Source organism: Narcine bancroftii, chromosome 3, assembly GCF_036971445.1.
Source record: "Narcine bancroftii isolate sNarBan1 chromosome 3, sNarBan1.hap1, whole genome shotgun sequence".
NCBI classification, from domain to species: Eukaryota; Metazoa; Chordata; class Chondrichthyes; order Torpediniformes; family Narcinidae; genus Narcine; species Narcine bancroftii.
The window spans coordinates 362,562,267-362,579,217 of record NC_091471.1 but is presented as its reverse complement, the minus strand read 5'-3'; the positions used below and the strand labels follow the sequence as shown (position 1 = coordinate 362,579,217).

The 16,951-nt window shown below is 41.5% G+C and overlaps 1 protein-coding gene across 1 annotated transcript; it reads right to left on the bottom strand.

Moving 5' to 3' along the window:
* Window positions 1-2,220: 2,220 nt before the first annotated feature.
* Window positions 2,221-9,351, bottom strand: cbx4 (chromobox homolog 4 (Pc class homolog, Drosophila)). The gene is made up of 5 exons (XM_069930097.1): window positions 9,133-9,351; window positions 8,983-9,026; window positions 8,584-8,649; window positions 5,895-5,961; window positions 2,221-4,339 (listed from the first exon to the last, which is right to left on the bottom strand). Exons 1-5 carry the CDS (start codon window positions 9,199-9,201, stop codon window positions 2,951-2,953), a joined length of 1,635 nt encoding a protein of 544 aa, XP_069786198.1. The 5' UTR covers window positions 9,202-9,351; the 3' UTR covers window positions 2,221-2,950.
* Between the last annotated feature and the right edge of the window lie 7,600 nt (window positions 9,352-16,951).

Genomic DNA, 16,951 nt, shown 5'->3' with positions numbered 1-16,951 from the left:
GCCAACGTGTCGGCTCATCCGGTTCATAGGAAAGGTCGACTCCCCATTTCCCTCCACAGGTGCTGCCCGACCCACTATGTACCTCTAAGCACAGTGGTTCACAGCCTTTTCCCCCCCCACTTTTTACTAACCACAGAGCACCTATGTAGGCTGTGACTATCCCTCGAAGTCGAGGATGATGGACTTCGTTCCATTTTCCACAGAGCTAAGAGTGTATTTGTTTAACGTGGACTTCACGTTGCACTCCAAGAAGCACACAAATCAATCAACTGATGCCAATGGCATGGAAATCGACGATTGGAGTTGATGGGTTGGTTGCAGCCATTGAATTCAGAATAACTCCATCCGCCTGTTTCACCTTTGAGGTCTTGGTTGGATTGTTCTTTGTCCGGGACCTCACCCTCGACCTTACCGCCATGGGTGACCCGACCAGGAGCATAGACGCTCTTGGGATCATGGGACCACACAAGCTTCTCCAACCGGGACAAGGCGACGATCCACGGAGAAGCACCTGTGGCCTAAGGAGGGATAGGATGCCATTGGTGCTCTGTGGTTAGTAAGGAATTACTTAAGATTGTATTTGAGTGGAGGGAAAAAAAGGTTGAATAGCACCTCGTTTCTTGTTCAGGATTCCAGCAGTCCCTCTTGACTTCAAAACCTTTGAGTCTGCGTAAAATGGATGATCGGGGCTGCCATCAAGAATTCAATTCAAACCTCCTACAAATACCACTGGAGGCAGTGCTCAGAAAGAGGTGTTTATGGTTGTCCAAAGGAGGCTCGATGATGTCGTTTCTGTGGGAATCGTTGAGATCGACGGCCTCTTATCAGACGAGGCTTGACCAGCAGTATTTGCAGCGCTGTCTCTCGCCTCCATTTTTAAAATATGTTGTAGAATATTTCAATTGAGCTCAGAAGGGTGACATCTCTCTTCCCGGGTTGCAGAGAATGTATCCATTTACCTCAAAGGATGTTCAGGGGTTAGGATTTCACCAGCAATGAATCATGATCGAGCTCATAACCTTCAACACACCTCCAAGATTGGCAAAATGCAAACAGCACCATCTTCAAATTAAAGCAAACGTCCTGTCTGCATGGGATTGGGCTGCCCAGAGTTCACTCATGATCTGCCAGTTTAGATCGTCTTCAGTCGTTATCACCTTTATTTCAAATACAATTTGCTTGCCATTGGCCATCAGTTTTCGGGACAAATACCAACCGTGTCTCCAGGCTGAAGTTCCAAGAACTCGGGTACCTTCCATCTGCGTGATAGGGAAACCACATTCGCCTCTCCTATAAAGTCTAACAGAGCTGCAGACTTCTAAACATGGGCCGTAAAATATTGCAGAAGTACAATGTGTTAAAGACATGCACTTTAACACCGCACACATAGCCGAGACTTGGATTAGACCCTGCGTGTCCAACGCGGAGCCAGCTGACATTTACAACAGTGACAAGGAAAATCCATATCCATTGTTCCGGGGCCGGTTACCAACAAGATTTTTCCATCATCTCATCCTGTGTGGAATGATGAGATCTGCCACAGACATTATGGGATCTCCCAAGCCTTTAACTATATCACAGTATCCTCTCCTCTGTTCAATCTTAAGGATTAATAATCTTAATGAATGATGTATAGATTTACAGCGCATTCTTTATAACTGGTCTCATTTTTTTTAATGTATACAAGGTGCATTTTATTTTTGGTTTTCTAGGACGACGCCTAAATTTTATTTCACCTTCTAATTCCTTAAAATAATGTCCTGTAACCGCATCGTCGAATCCAGGTATGCACCTCAAATGCAATGTATCACAGCAGTTTAAAATAAAATTGCTTACTGCGGGAATTTAAAAAACACACACCTGGATCTGTATTTACTATGGATCGAATTTTTTTTTAATGTTCGGCGAGATAAACGAGATTAAAGGAGTCGTGTCTTTTTCACGATTGCTTTTCCAGATCAATACCCCGAGAGGTCGGCGAGGAGTTAGTCACTTCCAAGACATTCTCTGGGTCAGAGGTCTTAAGTGCAATGATACTGCGATATAGAGTTCTTTTACTCGAGTCACAGGATGTTTGCTGCCTTGACTATTTTAATCTGCGCCGTTTGTCAATGTGACACAAATATAACTGTGGTTTCCGTGAAGTGACGCCAGCTGTTAACCACAGCCACCCAGAGAATGATACTTTTAAAAATGTGCAGTAAGATTTCAAAAGGCAGCTCCAGAGATTCATCATTTTACTCACTTAGAAACAGCAGCAGAGTCCTTGGGGAGAGAAACTTCACAACGACTGCATATTCATTTTACAACGAGCGCTACAAATTTGTAATATGACTCAAGTTCGTTTCTTAGAATTTCTATTCACTGTTCAGCTGGTAGTAATAAACGCCGGGTCAAAAATGGCGTGGCTTGGATACAAAACGGAATATCAATATTCTTCCATTATATTACGAACTGTCGCACTGTTGCAACAGAGAATAGGTTTCATTAAAAGGCGTTTTCACATATTTACATTCAAGCACAAAAAAAATACAATTTTATAATAGCAGCACAAGCTCATCAGCCTTGGAAATATCAAACAGACAGGAAATACAAGGCATCTGCACATTTAAATAGCACACATATTATCACAATTATTAATCATAATTAAAAAAATGAAATAATGTATCAAACATTTTAATATGGTTTCAGTAAATAAGTGTCAGGTCATAAATTTTTGCTTACAAAATTAAAAATCCAAATTTAAGAAAGCAGATTCTTGAGTGCCATTTACTGCCACTGGCTTCAGAAACATATTTAGTTCTACTTATTAAATGTGCCTATTTATAAATACATTTTCATACATATAAGCTGTTCAATTTAAAGAATGAAGATTTGGGATAAAGAGTGCATTCATTCTAAAGATTTCTGCTTTGTTCTACACGAATTCTTGGACTGAGTCAAGTCTCCTTCACACAGTCACGTATTCCTTAAATGTGACTGTGAGGCAGTTTGCTGTAACATCTGTGATTATCAGATTTCCAAGGTAAGGTTTCAGTCCAGTCCAGGGATATTGCTGCTCCCCCTTCACTGCTTCTTCTCTCTCCTCCACCTCCACCACCTGCTGCACTGTCGCCTTCTGAGGAACCGGCCTGGACTTGACGCAGCTCAGGTCAATCGGCTGCTCAGGATTCGAGTCCAAAATACCACCAATCTCCAGATTTCCGTAGCTATCAACTGCCTCCGTCTCAATGAGGTCCTCTTGTTCCAGTTGGACGGCGCTACCTGGGACACTGATGCTCCTGCAGGTCATTGGTTTTTTGGCCTCACTTTCCACAATGGGTTCTGACAGATACCGCTTTCTGGAATGGGTTAGATTGGAGTAGAGCCCATCCCGATTCGAGACTTTGGAATCACAAGACCATTGCATTGCATTGGTTTTTTCACATCGCCCCTGCTCCAAGGGATACTGATCCTTTTGAGTTCTCACCTCTTTCCTATTTGCTGTCTCGCTTCTTTCGGTGCCAGCTGTCTCCCCATTCACATTTTTATTTTGTGTTGGCACCGCTGTGTCTTTAACCACCACAGTTGTAAGAAAACCGTCTTTTTCATCCTCTGCCTTCTTGCTGGCATTCAGGATCTTTGTTACCTCTTGCCTGCCATTTGCGATGTGATCCTTGATCTTCTCCACTCTTTCCTCTGCTGCTGTAGCTTTGCCATGTCCATTTTTCACTATCCATAGTTCTCGCTCTCCAGTCTTGTTTGCCACTGACTCATTTCCTCCATCCCCATTCTTACTGTGCTTATCTTTTGGTGACTGAATCCCGTTATCCATATACTTGCTCATTACTATTACAATTCTCCCATTCTTGTTTTTATTTTTCACTATCTTCATTCTACCATTCATGCCATTGTTTTTTACACTTTCCTTGGGTATTTCTGGCCCACTTTCAGATTTTGAATCCATTTCCTTGATCACTGGCTTCTCCATGCCTGCAACATGAGAATGACTTCCACTCTTAATAAAACTGTGTAGTGCTTCCTGGTCCTGAAAGGACTGATGCTGCTCCTGGTTTAATTCGGCTTCACTTCTATGATAATCAACTTGCTGATTTGGGTACATGATGTCTGGTTGATAATGATGATGTTTCTTGCTGTTGAGTTGATAATAATGCTTAGTAACTTGATGTTGACGCTGTTCCTCCGTGTTACAGGGTTTGTACTGATGAAGCTTTTTACTGTTCAATTGATATTGGCGTTTGATGGGATGCGGCTGGATTTCATTCTTTAATCGTTCATCTTCGACGTAAGTCTCCTGTAACTCTGAAGGGACATTCGAACGACGAGCAAAAGCTGGGAGCTGCAATGTGAGAAGACATAGATTAGCATGCTTCGGATCTTAACCTTCACTAAATAAACTAGAATCAATTAATTGTAAGGTAATGCCATAACTTAAATCTCTGAATTGAATGATTGCAGAAATGTGAACAAATACAGTTTTGTCTTTCTTATCATTCCATTTCACCCTCACCAGGCAAGTTCCATTCTCAGCTGAAAGGAACAGCAATTCCATTCTTTCATCTATTCTATACGGTGGAAAGAGCCCAATGTTCACAAGTGGCAACTGTACCACCAAATCTTTTTTGATCAATGCTTGAAGTACTTGGTCTCCATGAAAGCCCAACGATCATTACAAATTAATCCATTTCGAAGACGGATGACCATGGTCCAGTGAACATCATTAGCTCGTGCTTGAAAGTTTCGGTTATTCATTTCAAATGTTGCTTTGGACAGCAATAAATTCTTCTCTTTCAACAGCGGTTCACAGTCCATTAACCTCCATCGCCACATGAGCAAGTGTTGTCGACGCACGGGGTCACTGTTATCTGTAGGATCCCCTTCCAGCCACTCCTCATCTTGCCTTGGTCTACATCACTTATCCTTCGACGTAACTAAGTCTAATCTTGCAAGGCTACAGCCAACAGTACAGACTGCAGCTGTTCAAGAATGAAGCTCATCTCCACCTTCTTAATGGCAATTGGGGTAGATAATACCACTTTCACATGTTTGAAGTATATTACCACATTACGCGTGGGAGAGTGAGATGGTTTGGCTTTGCGATCAGTCCAGTGAGTTAACTCTAACTTGCACAAGTACAAAGTAGACAAGCAAGAGCAAATATGCGACAATGAAAGGATCTAACAATACACAGCAATGCTAGACTACAATCACTGCTACAGAGTTTATTCTAGCCTTGTCTGTGCAACCCACATTCACTTAAAATAATTTCTAAAAGATGACTTTATACCTTGCCATTTTCAGATGTATTTTATTATATTAAATATGTGGCAAATTCAGCTCCTTTATGGAAGTGTATCAAAGATGTAATCCAAAACACTTGTTCTTTTCACTGTTCAGGTTGCACGGTTTGCCTAGCGGTTAGCACAATGCCTTTACAGTGCCAGGGATCAAGAACTGTGCTGTCTTTAAGGAGTTTGTACATTCTCCCCGTGCCCGGTGTGGGTTTTCCCCAGGGGCTCCTGTTTCCTCTCACCATTCAAAATGTATTGGGTGTGTAGGTTAATTCTGTGTCAATTGGGTGTCATGGACTCATGAGCCAAAAAGGCCTGTTACTGTAAAAAACGCTCAATTATTTTACTCTCAAATTTACCATCTAATTCCTTGGATACATTTATGTTATCAACAAAATGTTCCCTTGTACTTCAGGTTATACATCACTATTACTTCACAACAGTATACTGACATTGACTCATTTGATTATTCTAAGCAGGTGGACATAGTTTGACAGAATACATATATCAAACTGTATTCAATAGGAAAACTCGGAAGCAGATGACATATGATGTTCAAGCAGTATTTATCCAATCAAATCTGTGCTGGATAAGTAATATTACCTGAACCAGTAGATGTTTGGGCTTTGGTCCTCGTTTACGATAACCCATTGACTGTTCTTGTCTTTCTCTGCAAAGTCAGAACAAATATCATTAAATAAATAGGTATGAACTTAATAGTCAGGTTAGGAAGCAAGTTCTATTCCCTCTCCCAAAAAGACAGGATGTCCTTGGTTGCTCTGTACTTAATGCAAAATACCCTTTAACTGAAAGAAGAACACAAACATCCACTTGACGTTGTTTACATCTCCATAGCCAACTGAATATTTGAACACAAAGGATATATTATTACAAGATATATATCAGAAAGGTTTTGAATTTTCTTGGGAGATGGTCTTGTCTAAATCTATATTTGGATGAATACAATCTTCTTTATTATTAGAATATGTTCAACTAAAACAAGTAGATGCACCAAAAACAATTTTAACACTTAAGTTCATACCTATTTATTTAATGTTATGATGTGAAATGTTATTAAAATGAGAAGTAAAATGATTTCATATTTCAGAAGTATTGACCTTTGACGAAAGGTTCAGAGACTAAATCTAGTGTCACTGGAAAGAAGGTAGAAGCTGTTAAACTGCATGTATAATCCAAATAGCTTATTACAACTTTAGGAAGCGGGTTATCACGATTTCGAGCAAGGGGCAATTTATTATGGTTAGTTTTTCAACAGGTGATTTTGACAACTGACACCAAATTCATTCAACACAGACTTCAGCAAATTCCACTCTCAAAAGGATCAGCTTTGGGTTTCTGAAAAGATTGTGGATCAATGCCCAGTCGAGGATCTGAAATGATGCTTCTGTGACCTGATGGAACTACAAATATGGATTAGCTTTTCTCGTTCCACTATGTATTCAGGCTGGTAACACTATCGCTGTACGTGTTCCACTTCATCACATCTCCTTCATTTCCAAATTGTACACTTTACAAACAAATAGAATATTTCCCCAACAACAAGAGAATTATTTTGGCATCAGAGCGTATTTAGCTGATCAACAAACTAACAATAAAGCAACTCAACTGTACTGCTGAACTCTATAGAAATGTGCCCGGTCAAAATGATCCTTGAAGTATTTAACCAGTTTATAATGAAATGTGAATATTCAGAAATGTAAAGAGGCAAAAATGCTGGAAGAACTCAGTCGGTCTCTCAGCGTCCATAGGAGGTAATGATATATTACTGACGTTTCAGGCCTGAGCTCGGGCCCAAAATGATATATATTTTCTTCCTATGGGCTCTGAAAGACTGACCGAGCTCCTCCAGCGTTTCTGTGTTTTTACTACAATCACAGAATCTGCTGACTTGCATTTCTCTATTCAGAAATGTCATCCACAACCTAAAGGAACATCCTCTTCCTTTCATCTTTGGCTCATGTTATTGTTTACAGATTTCTTTTGTGATTCGCATGTTATTCCCCCGATACCTATTCAATGGACAAATTGCACATCTATTTTAGGAAGTATTGCGATGAGCCCACTTAACATTCGTCATTTGGCTTCCATAACTGTATTCATACTATATATGAATGTAAATACATCTCCAACATGTAGTAATTTAACCCAAATGATTCCATCTTAACCAGAGCATTACATTATTCGCAATGAACCCAATCAAAGTCCACCTCTGTCTTCCAATTATCAAAGCATGAACTTTTTAAAAAAAAAACTTTGTTCCTGTATTTATTGGTAAACTGTAAATTAAAATGTGCGAAAGGTCATTAAGTGATTTAAAAAAAACAATTGGATCAGATTGTAACTAATTGCAGGTAGAATTGGGATATTACATTTGCAATAGGTGGCACTCCCATTTTGGTCTGGCCTTTCTCTAAATGAAAAATAAGGCAGGCAGCGTCGACTAAATGCAAGGACATATTATTCTTTAAAAAGTAACGCGTTATCGACTGTCCACGTAACCCTGGCCTGTTTGAAAGCACCTTTTCGTCCCTCCCACCCTGTTACACACAGCACGACTTCACTCTATTTATTCACATGATTGCAGGCAGCTATGGCAACCCCGTGAGCCACCAACCACCAGGATCGATGATGATGTACCTCATTAAAACGGTTGTGCAACTCTGCGCTTCCTGGCTATTTTTTTTAGGTGAGGAGCAGGATTGCAATCAGTGTCGCCCCTTTAAAACGATACTTGCGTCTCAGCAGGTGCCAGAGTGAACTAGGAAGATCGCAGAACGTGGCTCTGTGATCTGACAGCGCACAGCGTCCTAGACTCGCAGAGGAGGTAAATGAACCATCTCGCTTCGATCTGCAACATCGCATTAGCAATTACATCACGATTGCAGCAGTGGCTCAAAGCGAGTTCTTTTTATTTGTTAATTCTCGCATTTATTCCTCCGATGTCCATTCAATGCATTATTTCATTTCCTGGCACAATGAAGCCTTTGATTAAGAGTGGGGGCACGCTCTTCTGAAGGAACCATCCCCTTCCCCAGGTTTGGAGGGCTGTCCCAACTTGGACTATTTTGCCCCCCCCCCCCCTAACCTCCCAGACACTCCAGCGCTTCCACACACACATGGACCACTAGACTGAAGCTGGTTTCCTCTAGGCCCTTGCATTTCTCAGGCTTGTTGTTTTGGTGGGTCTCGCACCTGAATGGGTAGTTTTGCTTCCTTCCTCTTTGCCTCGCTCCTCCTCCTAACCACCCCTCCGCCCGCCCCGTTTCTGTACCTGTGTTGGAAAGCCAGGAGCAGTCGTGGGTCCAGGATATTCTCCTCGGGCTCCCACGTGTTGTATCTGCAAAGAAGACAGCCGCAGGTCAAGTCAAAACCTCCCACAATTTCACAAGCGGGGAGGGGGGAGGAAAAAAACGAGAGCGATCTATTGCTGCTATTCGAGCCGTGTACCAGAGAGGCCATTTTCACTCCGTTCACACACTATCCTATCTGTCTCTCAGTCCATTGAGACATTCCAGGACTCTCATTGGTCATTTCTTTTGGTTACATTGGTTGTCTAACTGTTGCCATTTGTAAAATGGGAACTGACTGAGGTCTAACATATTCTTCCACTCTCCACGCCCACCCTCTACTTTCTCGATTTCCCCCAAAACACATGCAAAATGGGACTCACTTGGGAGACCATCCCCTCCATTTCACCAGGTATTCGACTCTACCCTGCAGAGAAATAAAGACAGCGCTGGTCAGAGGAAAGGAAGGGCAGCCCGTGTTCGTGAACGTGGCGGAATGAGTAGAGAGGTAAACTCGAGCGGGTCACAGTTACCTTCCTGATGCGCTTTTTCTCGATGCCCTCCACTGCAAATACGTGCTCCCCTGCGGCGGGCAACTCCATATCGATGCGAGGAGCTGGACGGTCGCCGCTTGACCTTCCGTGGGCTTCAATCGCCTTTCCCTTTTGGCTCGTCTCCCGAGCGGGCTTTTCTGTCCTCTCCGGATCCCGACTCGCCAGTCAGAGCGATCTTTCCGCTCTATCCCACCCCCCCCCCCCTCCCTCCCTCCCTCCCTCTCTCTCTCTCTCTCTCTGCTGCAGAGCAGGCAACGCAAAAGAAACGCAGCCACACAACGCTGTGGCGTCAGGAGCTCGAACTGTCAATCAATGCAGCCCCGCCTGAGGTCGGAGAATCTAACTACAGCACCAAATACGGGCAAGACGCAGCCTTGTATGGTAATAGCAGAAAGATAAATTCTCTTTCTGCAAATTGATGAAGAATGGCACGAAAACGAGCGCCTGAAGATGGTGCTTTCCTCCCCGCCCTCTTTCTCTCCGAATTCTGGCTATTGCACCGCATCTAAACAATGTAATTCCACGGGTTCGCAGTTTTGTTCCTCTGTGAGGTGCAAATGTCTTTCGTGTCCTCTTCTAATTGGCTCTGCATCGAGCTAGCAACGTCTTGCGTTCTTCCAGAAACCTGCTTCATTTTTTGACATCCATCCCACCGTTCTATTTCATTTCATCGATCACTTGGGCGTACAATTTGCAAAGTGTGCTTTACCGTTAGCTGCCCTCCCCCTCCACGTTGAGCCCACGCAACATCGTGGTGTCATGTTGACCAAGGACCCGATGCCCCCTTGCAGTGTGATTATGCTGGGGCGCGACGTAATGGAACTTTGGCCAATACTCTTGCTCAAAGAGCAACCATTCTCCCTTCTGGATGAGCAATGCCAATTCCCAGGTGTAACTCGGCCAGCTCAAGGGCTCAAAATAGGATTCCCAGGTGTAACTCGGCCAGCGCAGGGCTCAAAATCGGACACAAGCCCGCGGAGGGCATTTTCCCTTGAGCTTCTGTTGCTCCTCGTTCAGAAGGCAGAACTAATCCACACGGTGGATTGTTTATGCAACTGCCCCATAGACACAAAAGAGAAGCAGAAGCCTACTGACGGAAATAAAGTTGGAATGCATGAGGTCAACTGGTAATGACGCAATTTCCAAAATGCCCATCTCCCTGTTTAAGGTTTGAGCTAAGACTGAAAATAAAATCCCACTGATACCATTAGACATGGAAGAATTGCACATAAAACGCCTGGAAATTACGTCCGAGAGCAGGGGAAAGCGCAGCATATCCCATCCCCCTCGCCATCGCTTTCCACTCGAATTGATCAACACTCAAAACGTTCCTGACACAGGATGTGTCCATATTAGGACATTGGCCACGGTCGAAATGTACAACCACTGTTGAATATGCGCGGCATGGCTTAAAGATCAAAAAGACGTTACTATTGAATGAGAGAACAATATTTGTCCATATGAAACAAAGAATGCATCAATGTGATAAGCGTTTATTTCTGACGTCCAATTCTAACTCGAGTATGGCCTGTTATCAGCAATAATGTATTTGTTTCCGCTCTGTATATTGTTATATAGAAGAAATGTGACGATGGGGTGTCAATCGTCAGCACGGTTGACACGTGGTTATTTGGCTCCGAGAAGATTGAACTGTGCAATCTTCCCACCCCTTGATATTCTCGCGAATCGCCAAAAGATCCAGTCGGTGCATTTTGCTGATAGAATCCCCATTCTTCTCCCGTTGGCTTTCAGGAAGATGCATGGAGCTTTGTCACCAAAACGTTAACTTTGAATACAATAAAAACGAATGAGACGTGAACTGTTCGCAAATCCGCGCAGGACACCCTTCCTGTCACCAGAAGGGTGTAGAGGCCCAGAAATGCATCCCCCCTAAAAATCAATGATGTTACCACTTATTTAAATGGGTTAAATTCTATTAATGACAATGTCTCACACAAAGGATTGAGCAAGAGCATATTGTGGCATAGTCAAGGACAATTTCGCTTGCTAAATTTATTATGAAATGTTCAGCATGACAGACTTGGCAGAGGTCATAATAAACAGAGCTTGACTATTCCTAAATACATGGAGATTCATTCCAAAACGTGCAAGATGTAGGTAAATAGCCTCAGTCCTTTATAAGAAATGATGGTTAAGCAGTTTGCCACATTACTCTTGACCATACCCTAATATGGACTTAATGGAAAAGAACATACATCCACTTTCTGAACATTAATATACATAGATTAGCTGGGTGGATCATTCCTGAATGTTTTTGAATTATGATAAAAAGGATGAGAATATTTATATTCAACATGTTTGATGTCGGAACCTTGAATATGAGAGTTAATCTAAAGCAACATTATGATTAGAGTGGACTTTGCCTGTTAGTTTTTGGAATATCTTTCAGCAATTGTCCTTAAGTTTCTGTTAAGTAATAAGTCACTTCAAGAACCAGAACATGATCCCCATTGGTTTGTTATGTCGTCTTTAGCGAAATAGAAATACTCCTTGCATTATTTAAAATCAATACATTTAGAATTGGGAGAACCAATCTGCATCATTTCCACTGAGAAATGTGCAACTTAATGCTTCCTGGTGCTAAAATAATATTGATCCACAGTTGTAATATTATTCATGTAGTTATTTTCAACCATCTCCTTCATCAAACATCATAATCTATATTAGGGACTGCAACTCTTCCAAATTGACATTGTAACAAACTTCCCATTCTGTCTCGGATTTTCTGGCTTGCATTAAAATTCATTAATTCGTAAGGAATCTAACATGAAAGGAAGTAAAGTGCCAGCTCGTGTCGATGGCTTAACTCATGCAAAATAATAATTGTGCTATTATTTCCATGACCTAAAATAATGGCTAAGAAAATTAATTAATTGGAGTTAATTCATACTAATTTAAAAAAAAAACATGGTTACTTTCTAATATGTGTTCAGTGGGTCAGGCAAATGCATAATATTTAAATAGAGGCACATTCCAAACAAACCCAGTGATGCAGGGTGATAATAGATCATTTCTATTAGACCCTTTAGAGCTACAATCTCCTATTTTGTTCAAAATTTCAACAGGTTTTGAAACAGGTGACTGGTCAAAATATTAGATGTTGGTGACTTTAAATATTAAACTACATGATCATGGTATCTTTAAATCAAGTAGAATTTCTTCTTTGAAGGACCATCAGTTTATTTTAACATGACAAGGATGAATGCTTCCCATAATCAAATAAAATTTGGATTTATGAATACCACAATGCTTTTTGATCTAGCACTAGAAAATCCATTTTATTTATGCACCCATGAATCTATTGAAACGCAGGTGCATAAGACATTCTGTGATCTTGTTGGATCCCATTGTTTGCAATAGAGTTTTCTTTAAATCTCAATGTTTAGATTATTATTGATAGTAAACCTTTATTTTACAGGAATTGAACAATTAGCATGGAATGTCTGAGACATTTCCAGCCACTTACACTTTGGTTTCAATTAGGAGGCAATTTCTTGTAGATTCTTATTCAATAAAAGAAAATTATGATTCCCCTGTTTAACACATCAGCATATCAAGCTCAAAATTACACCTGCAAGGAGGTGGCACGACTGTGATAATAGCGTAGATAATGGCATCTGGCACATCTTTGCTAAGTACAGAGATGCCACCATTGCAGATATAATAATTGGAAAAAAAACTAGTAATTACTCCTCATACACTATAATGGATACTGTTTTTATCACATTGCCAAAATTCATTAAGCATTCCATGGAATGATTACCCCCCACCCCCCCCACCCCTCATTCGAAAGAACCTACTAGCTCAAGTTAGAATGAACCACACACCTCCACCCATGTTTAACACCAATTAATTTGTACATTTCATCTACATAGTAAACATTTTTCTAAGCAGTGATTTTCATTTACATAGAGAGCTATTAAATGCTTTCCAGAGATCATTAGTGCTCTTAGCATTGTGTGGTGATACTGCTATCACTTTTATACATGCAGAAGTCGAACTGTTAAAGACGCTTTGTAAAATGGGAATTAAGCAGTTGCCCAGTTTCAGTCATTATGATAAAACAGATGGTATGTTTTTCCATCTGCATTAACAATGCCCTGAGGTGCATCAGCTTTGGCATGGGGTGTGCACATTTCCTCAGGAATGTTTGAGTCTCCAAATACCATTAAATTGCATATTATATATTCTGGCTGATCCACCATTTTTTTGCTGGTTGAAATGAAAAGTATCTTCTGAGAGTTTTTAGAACATTCAATACATGTTGGACTGCATTGAGAAGTAGATCAAATATTTTCATCATGTTGTTAAATAAGGTTATAATGACTACAGATAATAAAAACTTAATTTGATATATAAATCTCTCCTGATGTAGTAGAGAACACCCTTGCTTCAAGTTGCAACTGGTGACCATGGATTGATCTTTTGCCACATTTAAGAAATAAATGAACCTGAATCTATGGAGTTCATGTCTGCATTTGCCAGGTATTTTGGTATCATTTTTATTGTAAGCTGCACCCCTGGGTGATTAACGGAATACCTAAAATGATGGCCATTTGACAAGCCATAACGACATCAAAAAGGATTTTAATACTTTATTTTTAATCAATCTTACATTAGCCAGCATTGCACAGAAGCACGTGGTTTCTGGTGAAAGCAGCATTTTTTTTCCCTGCATCGTTTCTCAGGATGAAATTCTGCAACTTTTGCTCGAAGCTCGATTTGGATGGATGGCGTCTGAGGTGATTGGACGTGGTGTCCTTATTTCACCTGCAGGATATTATCCCATACCCAATGCATAGCATTCATCTTCATTCTTCTTTCTTTTCTTGGGGGCTTCTGTAAATGCTTTTTCTGCAGGTAATGGGGATCGTGTCGCATTTTCTTCCTGTGTAAAGAATAATGTTGATACAAGCATAATCTCCAACTATTATACAGTATGTTAAGTCATAAATCGAATGAAAAAAAAAACAATTGTTGATTCTCAGGACAGTTTTAACAAATGGACGTTAAATCAGAATCTGACTGGTTTTCTAGCTCGGATTTCCAACTAATCAATTGGTCAACCACGCAGCGATCCTTAAGCCGCGAAGTCGGTAAGAACGTCATCTAATTCAGATGCCGAATATCAACCTTCACCTCATCTTGCACAAAACACCAAGGAGTCAAGCAATGACTCAGTGTGGAAGAAGGGATGTTCTAGTTCTTTACAGTAAGTAGGAATACAACTACCAACGCAACTCCAAGCACTTAAATATCACCATTTAGTTCTTTGTAAATAAATTCACCATAGAATTCTATTCAATAATGATACATGACGCCAACAATGCCGTATTCAGGTCAGGATCCTCTCATATTATGTAAATCTAGTTCAAAGGAAGATGTAGATTTCAACTAAAACGCTCCTATCCATTTATTTGAAAGCCTGCAAACAGCCATTTAATAGACATTCATTGAAACGTGGCTTTATACCTTCATAACGTCTTTCCTTGCCAAAGGTACAAATTCAAGAGCGCGTTTCATAACCAATTTATAACCGGAGTTCAAACCACGACACGATAGTGTCTGATGCGACTCTTTGAAAACAGGGTCGAAGAATTCAAATAAAAGGCATATCTTGGGGCAGTTGCTGATTGAGACAGGTTGAGTGTCGTCACATGGCAAATATGGTCCATTTGACCAAATCTGACCAAGCGTGGGGTTTGAAGATGGAGGATGCGCATTCGACTATTGCTTGATGCATTCAATGAAAGAATGATGGAATCAGATTTTATAACATTGAGGGTAATGTCAAGTCTTTGGTAAACCTATAAAGCAATGCCTTGTTTCCTGGATTGGGATGCACCAGAAGCGAACCACAGAAATCCAAAAGAAACAAAGACGTCAAGGGTGAGCTGGTTGATCACGATGGTTGATGTATTGGAATAGAATTAAGAATGTAGTCGGAAACTTTTTCAACAAAACCAAATATCGCAACTAACACATCCCACTGCGAGCCAAGTCCCACCCCATTAGGAAAGTGGACAGCAAAACAGCCAAGGCAGTTTCTGATCACTTGGTCACTACACGCAGCAAATGTAAATTGGGAATGACCAAATTGTGTGGAAAGTTCCAAATATCCCACATACAGTAATGTAATTTGGCGTGGGTTTCAGTTGGATCAAAAACAGTGTTTTCTCCCGTTTACCTTTCTGAAATATCCTATAGGATGAAGGAGGTTTTATGCGAGAATTGAATGATAACTTCTGCTCACAAGCGTCAGTATTCATCCTACATGAGACCAAAGAACTTTCAATCCTATCCTATATTGTCAACGACGCTTCCCGTTCTGTCATTGGTTATACCGGGTGTGCGCCGTGGGCTAATGCAACCGCCCGGGCGTTTCTTCATGGTCTAATTGATAGGAGAAGAGTTTCTTCATTCTTTTACCAATCTCACCCTTTCTTTGTTTCTCTTTGGAGAAAGCACCTTTCTTTGGCTTGGCTTCGCGGACGAAGATTTATGGAGGGGGTAAAAGTCCACGTCAGCTGCAGGCTCGTTTGTGGCTGACCAGTCCGATGCGGGACAGGCAGACACGGTTGCAGCGGCTGCAGGGGAAAATTGGTTGGTTGGGGTTGGGTGTTGGGTTTTTCCTCCTTTGCCTTTTGTCAGTGAGGTGGGCTCTGCGGTCTTCTTTAAAGGAGGTTGCTGCCCGCCGAAGTGTGAGGCGCCAAGATGCACGGTTGGAGGCGAGATCAGCCCACTGGCGGTGGTCAATGGGGCAGGCACCAAGAGATTTCTTTAGGCAGTCCTTGTACCTCTTCTTTGGTGCACCTCTGTCACGGTGGCCAGTGGAGAGCTCGATCTTGGGAAGGCGATGGTCCTCCATGCTGGAGACGTGACCCACCCAGCGCAGCTGGATCTTCAGCAGCGTGGACTCGATGCTGTCGACCTCTGCCATGAAAGCACCTTTCATGGGTTGAGTTAACAGTGTTGTGATCCTGACTAGTTGGCAGTAAATTAATTCTGAATTTTTTTATCACTCTGTCCCCATATTTGAATAGTGTCCGACTCTTAAATACGTCAAAAGCCTAATGATCCGTTAATTTCATATTTAACTTACTGTTAAATTGTTGATTGTATCTACACTCAGTCTGATCTTGAAAGAACATCTAACAGTTTGTGATTATATTCAAAGCACATTTTGTTCCTTCTGGACATCGGGATTACTCAAAGCATTCTACACCCATAAAGGTCTTTGCGAAGTTTGATCATTAAGGTAATGGTGAAAACGCGACAGCCAGTTTAGGAACAGTAAAGCTCCCACAGCTGATGACGACTAATCTGTTTGCTGATATGAGTTGAGAGAAGATTATTGACCAGGAAGAAGACCATGACTCTTACTTCCTAGGATCATTCAATAGGACGCAGCTGGAAAGACGACGCCTCTATCAATAAAGCACCCCAAACACACTGGATGAGAGTGCCAGCCCAGATATTGGTGGTGAATATTATGGAACCGCGTGAACTCACAACTACTGGTGCAGGTGACATTTCTTGATGGTGAGTTAAGCCCGGGAGCTAACTTGCATCATGGTGTAATATCGTCTGTCTGAACACGAGAGGTCAAATGAATCTAAACCAACTCATTTTCTTGCATTGGGTACCTGGACAGATCTTCAGATAAAGTCCAAGGCAATTCACTCGTCAAGAGCCCTCACTGGGCGGGGGGGTGGGGGGGGGGTCATCAAACCCACAACACTTGAACATCAGAACGATAGGAGTGGAAAGGCGCGCG

Excerpts from the sequence above, each read along its gene's own strand:
- cbx4 (XM_069930097.1), bottom strand. The coding sequence starts at position 9,201 with ATGGAGTTGCCCGCCGCAGGGGAGCACGTATTTGCAGTGGAGGGCATC. Across the intron at positions 8,650-8,982 it reads TGGAGGGGATGGTCTCCCAA|ATACAACACGTGGGAGCCCG; the intron begins GTGAGTCCCATT and ends TCTTCTTTGCAG. Across the intron at positions 4,340-5,894 it reads CCAAACATCTACTGGTTCAG|CTCCCAGCTTTTGCTCGTCG; the intron begins GTAATATTACTT and ends CTCACATTGCAG.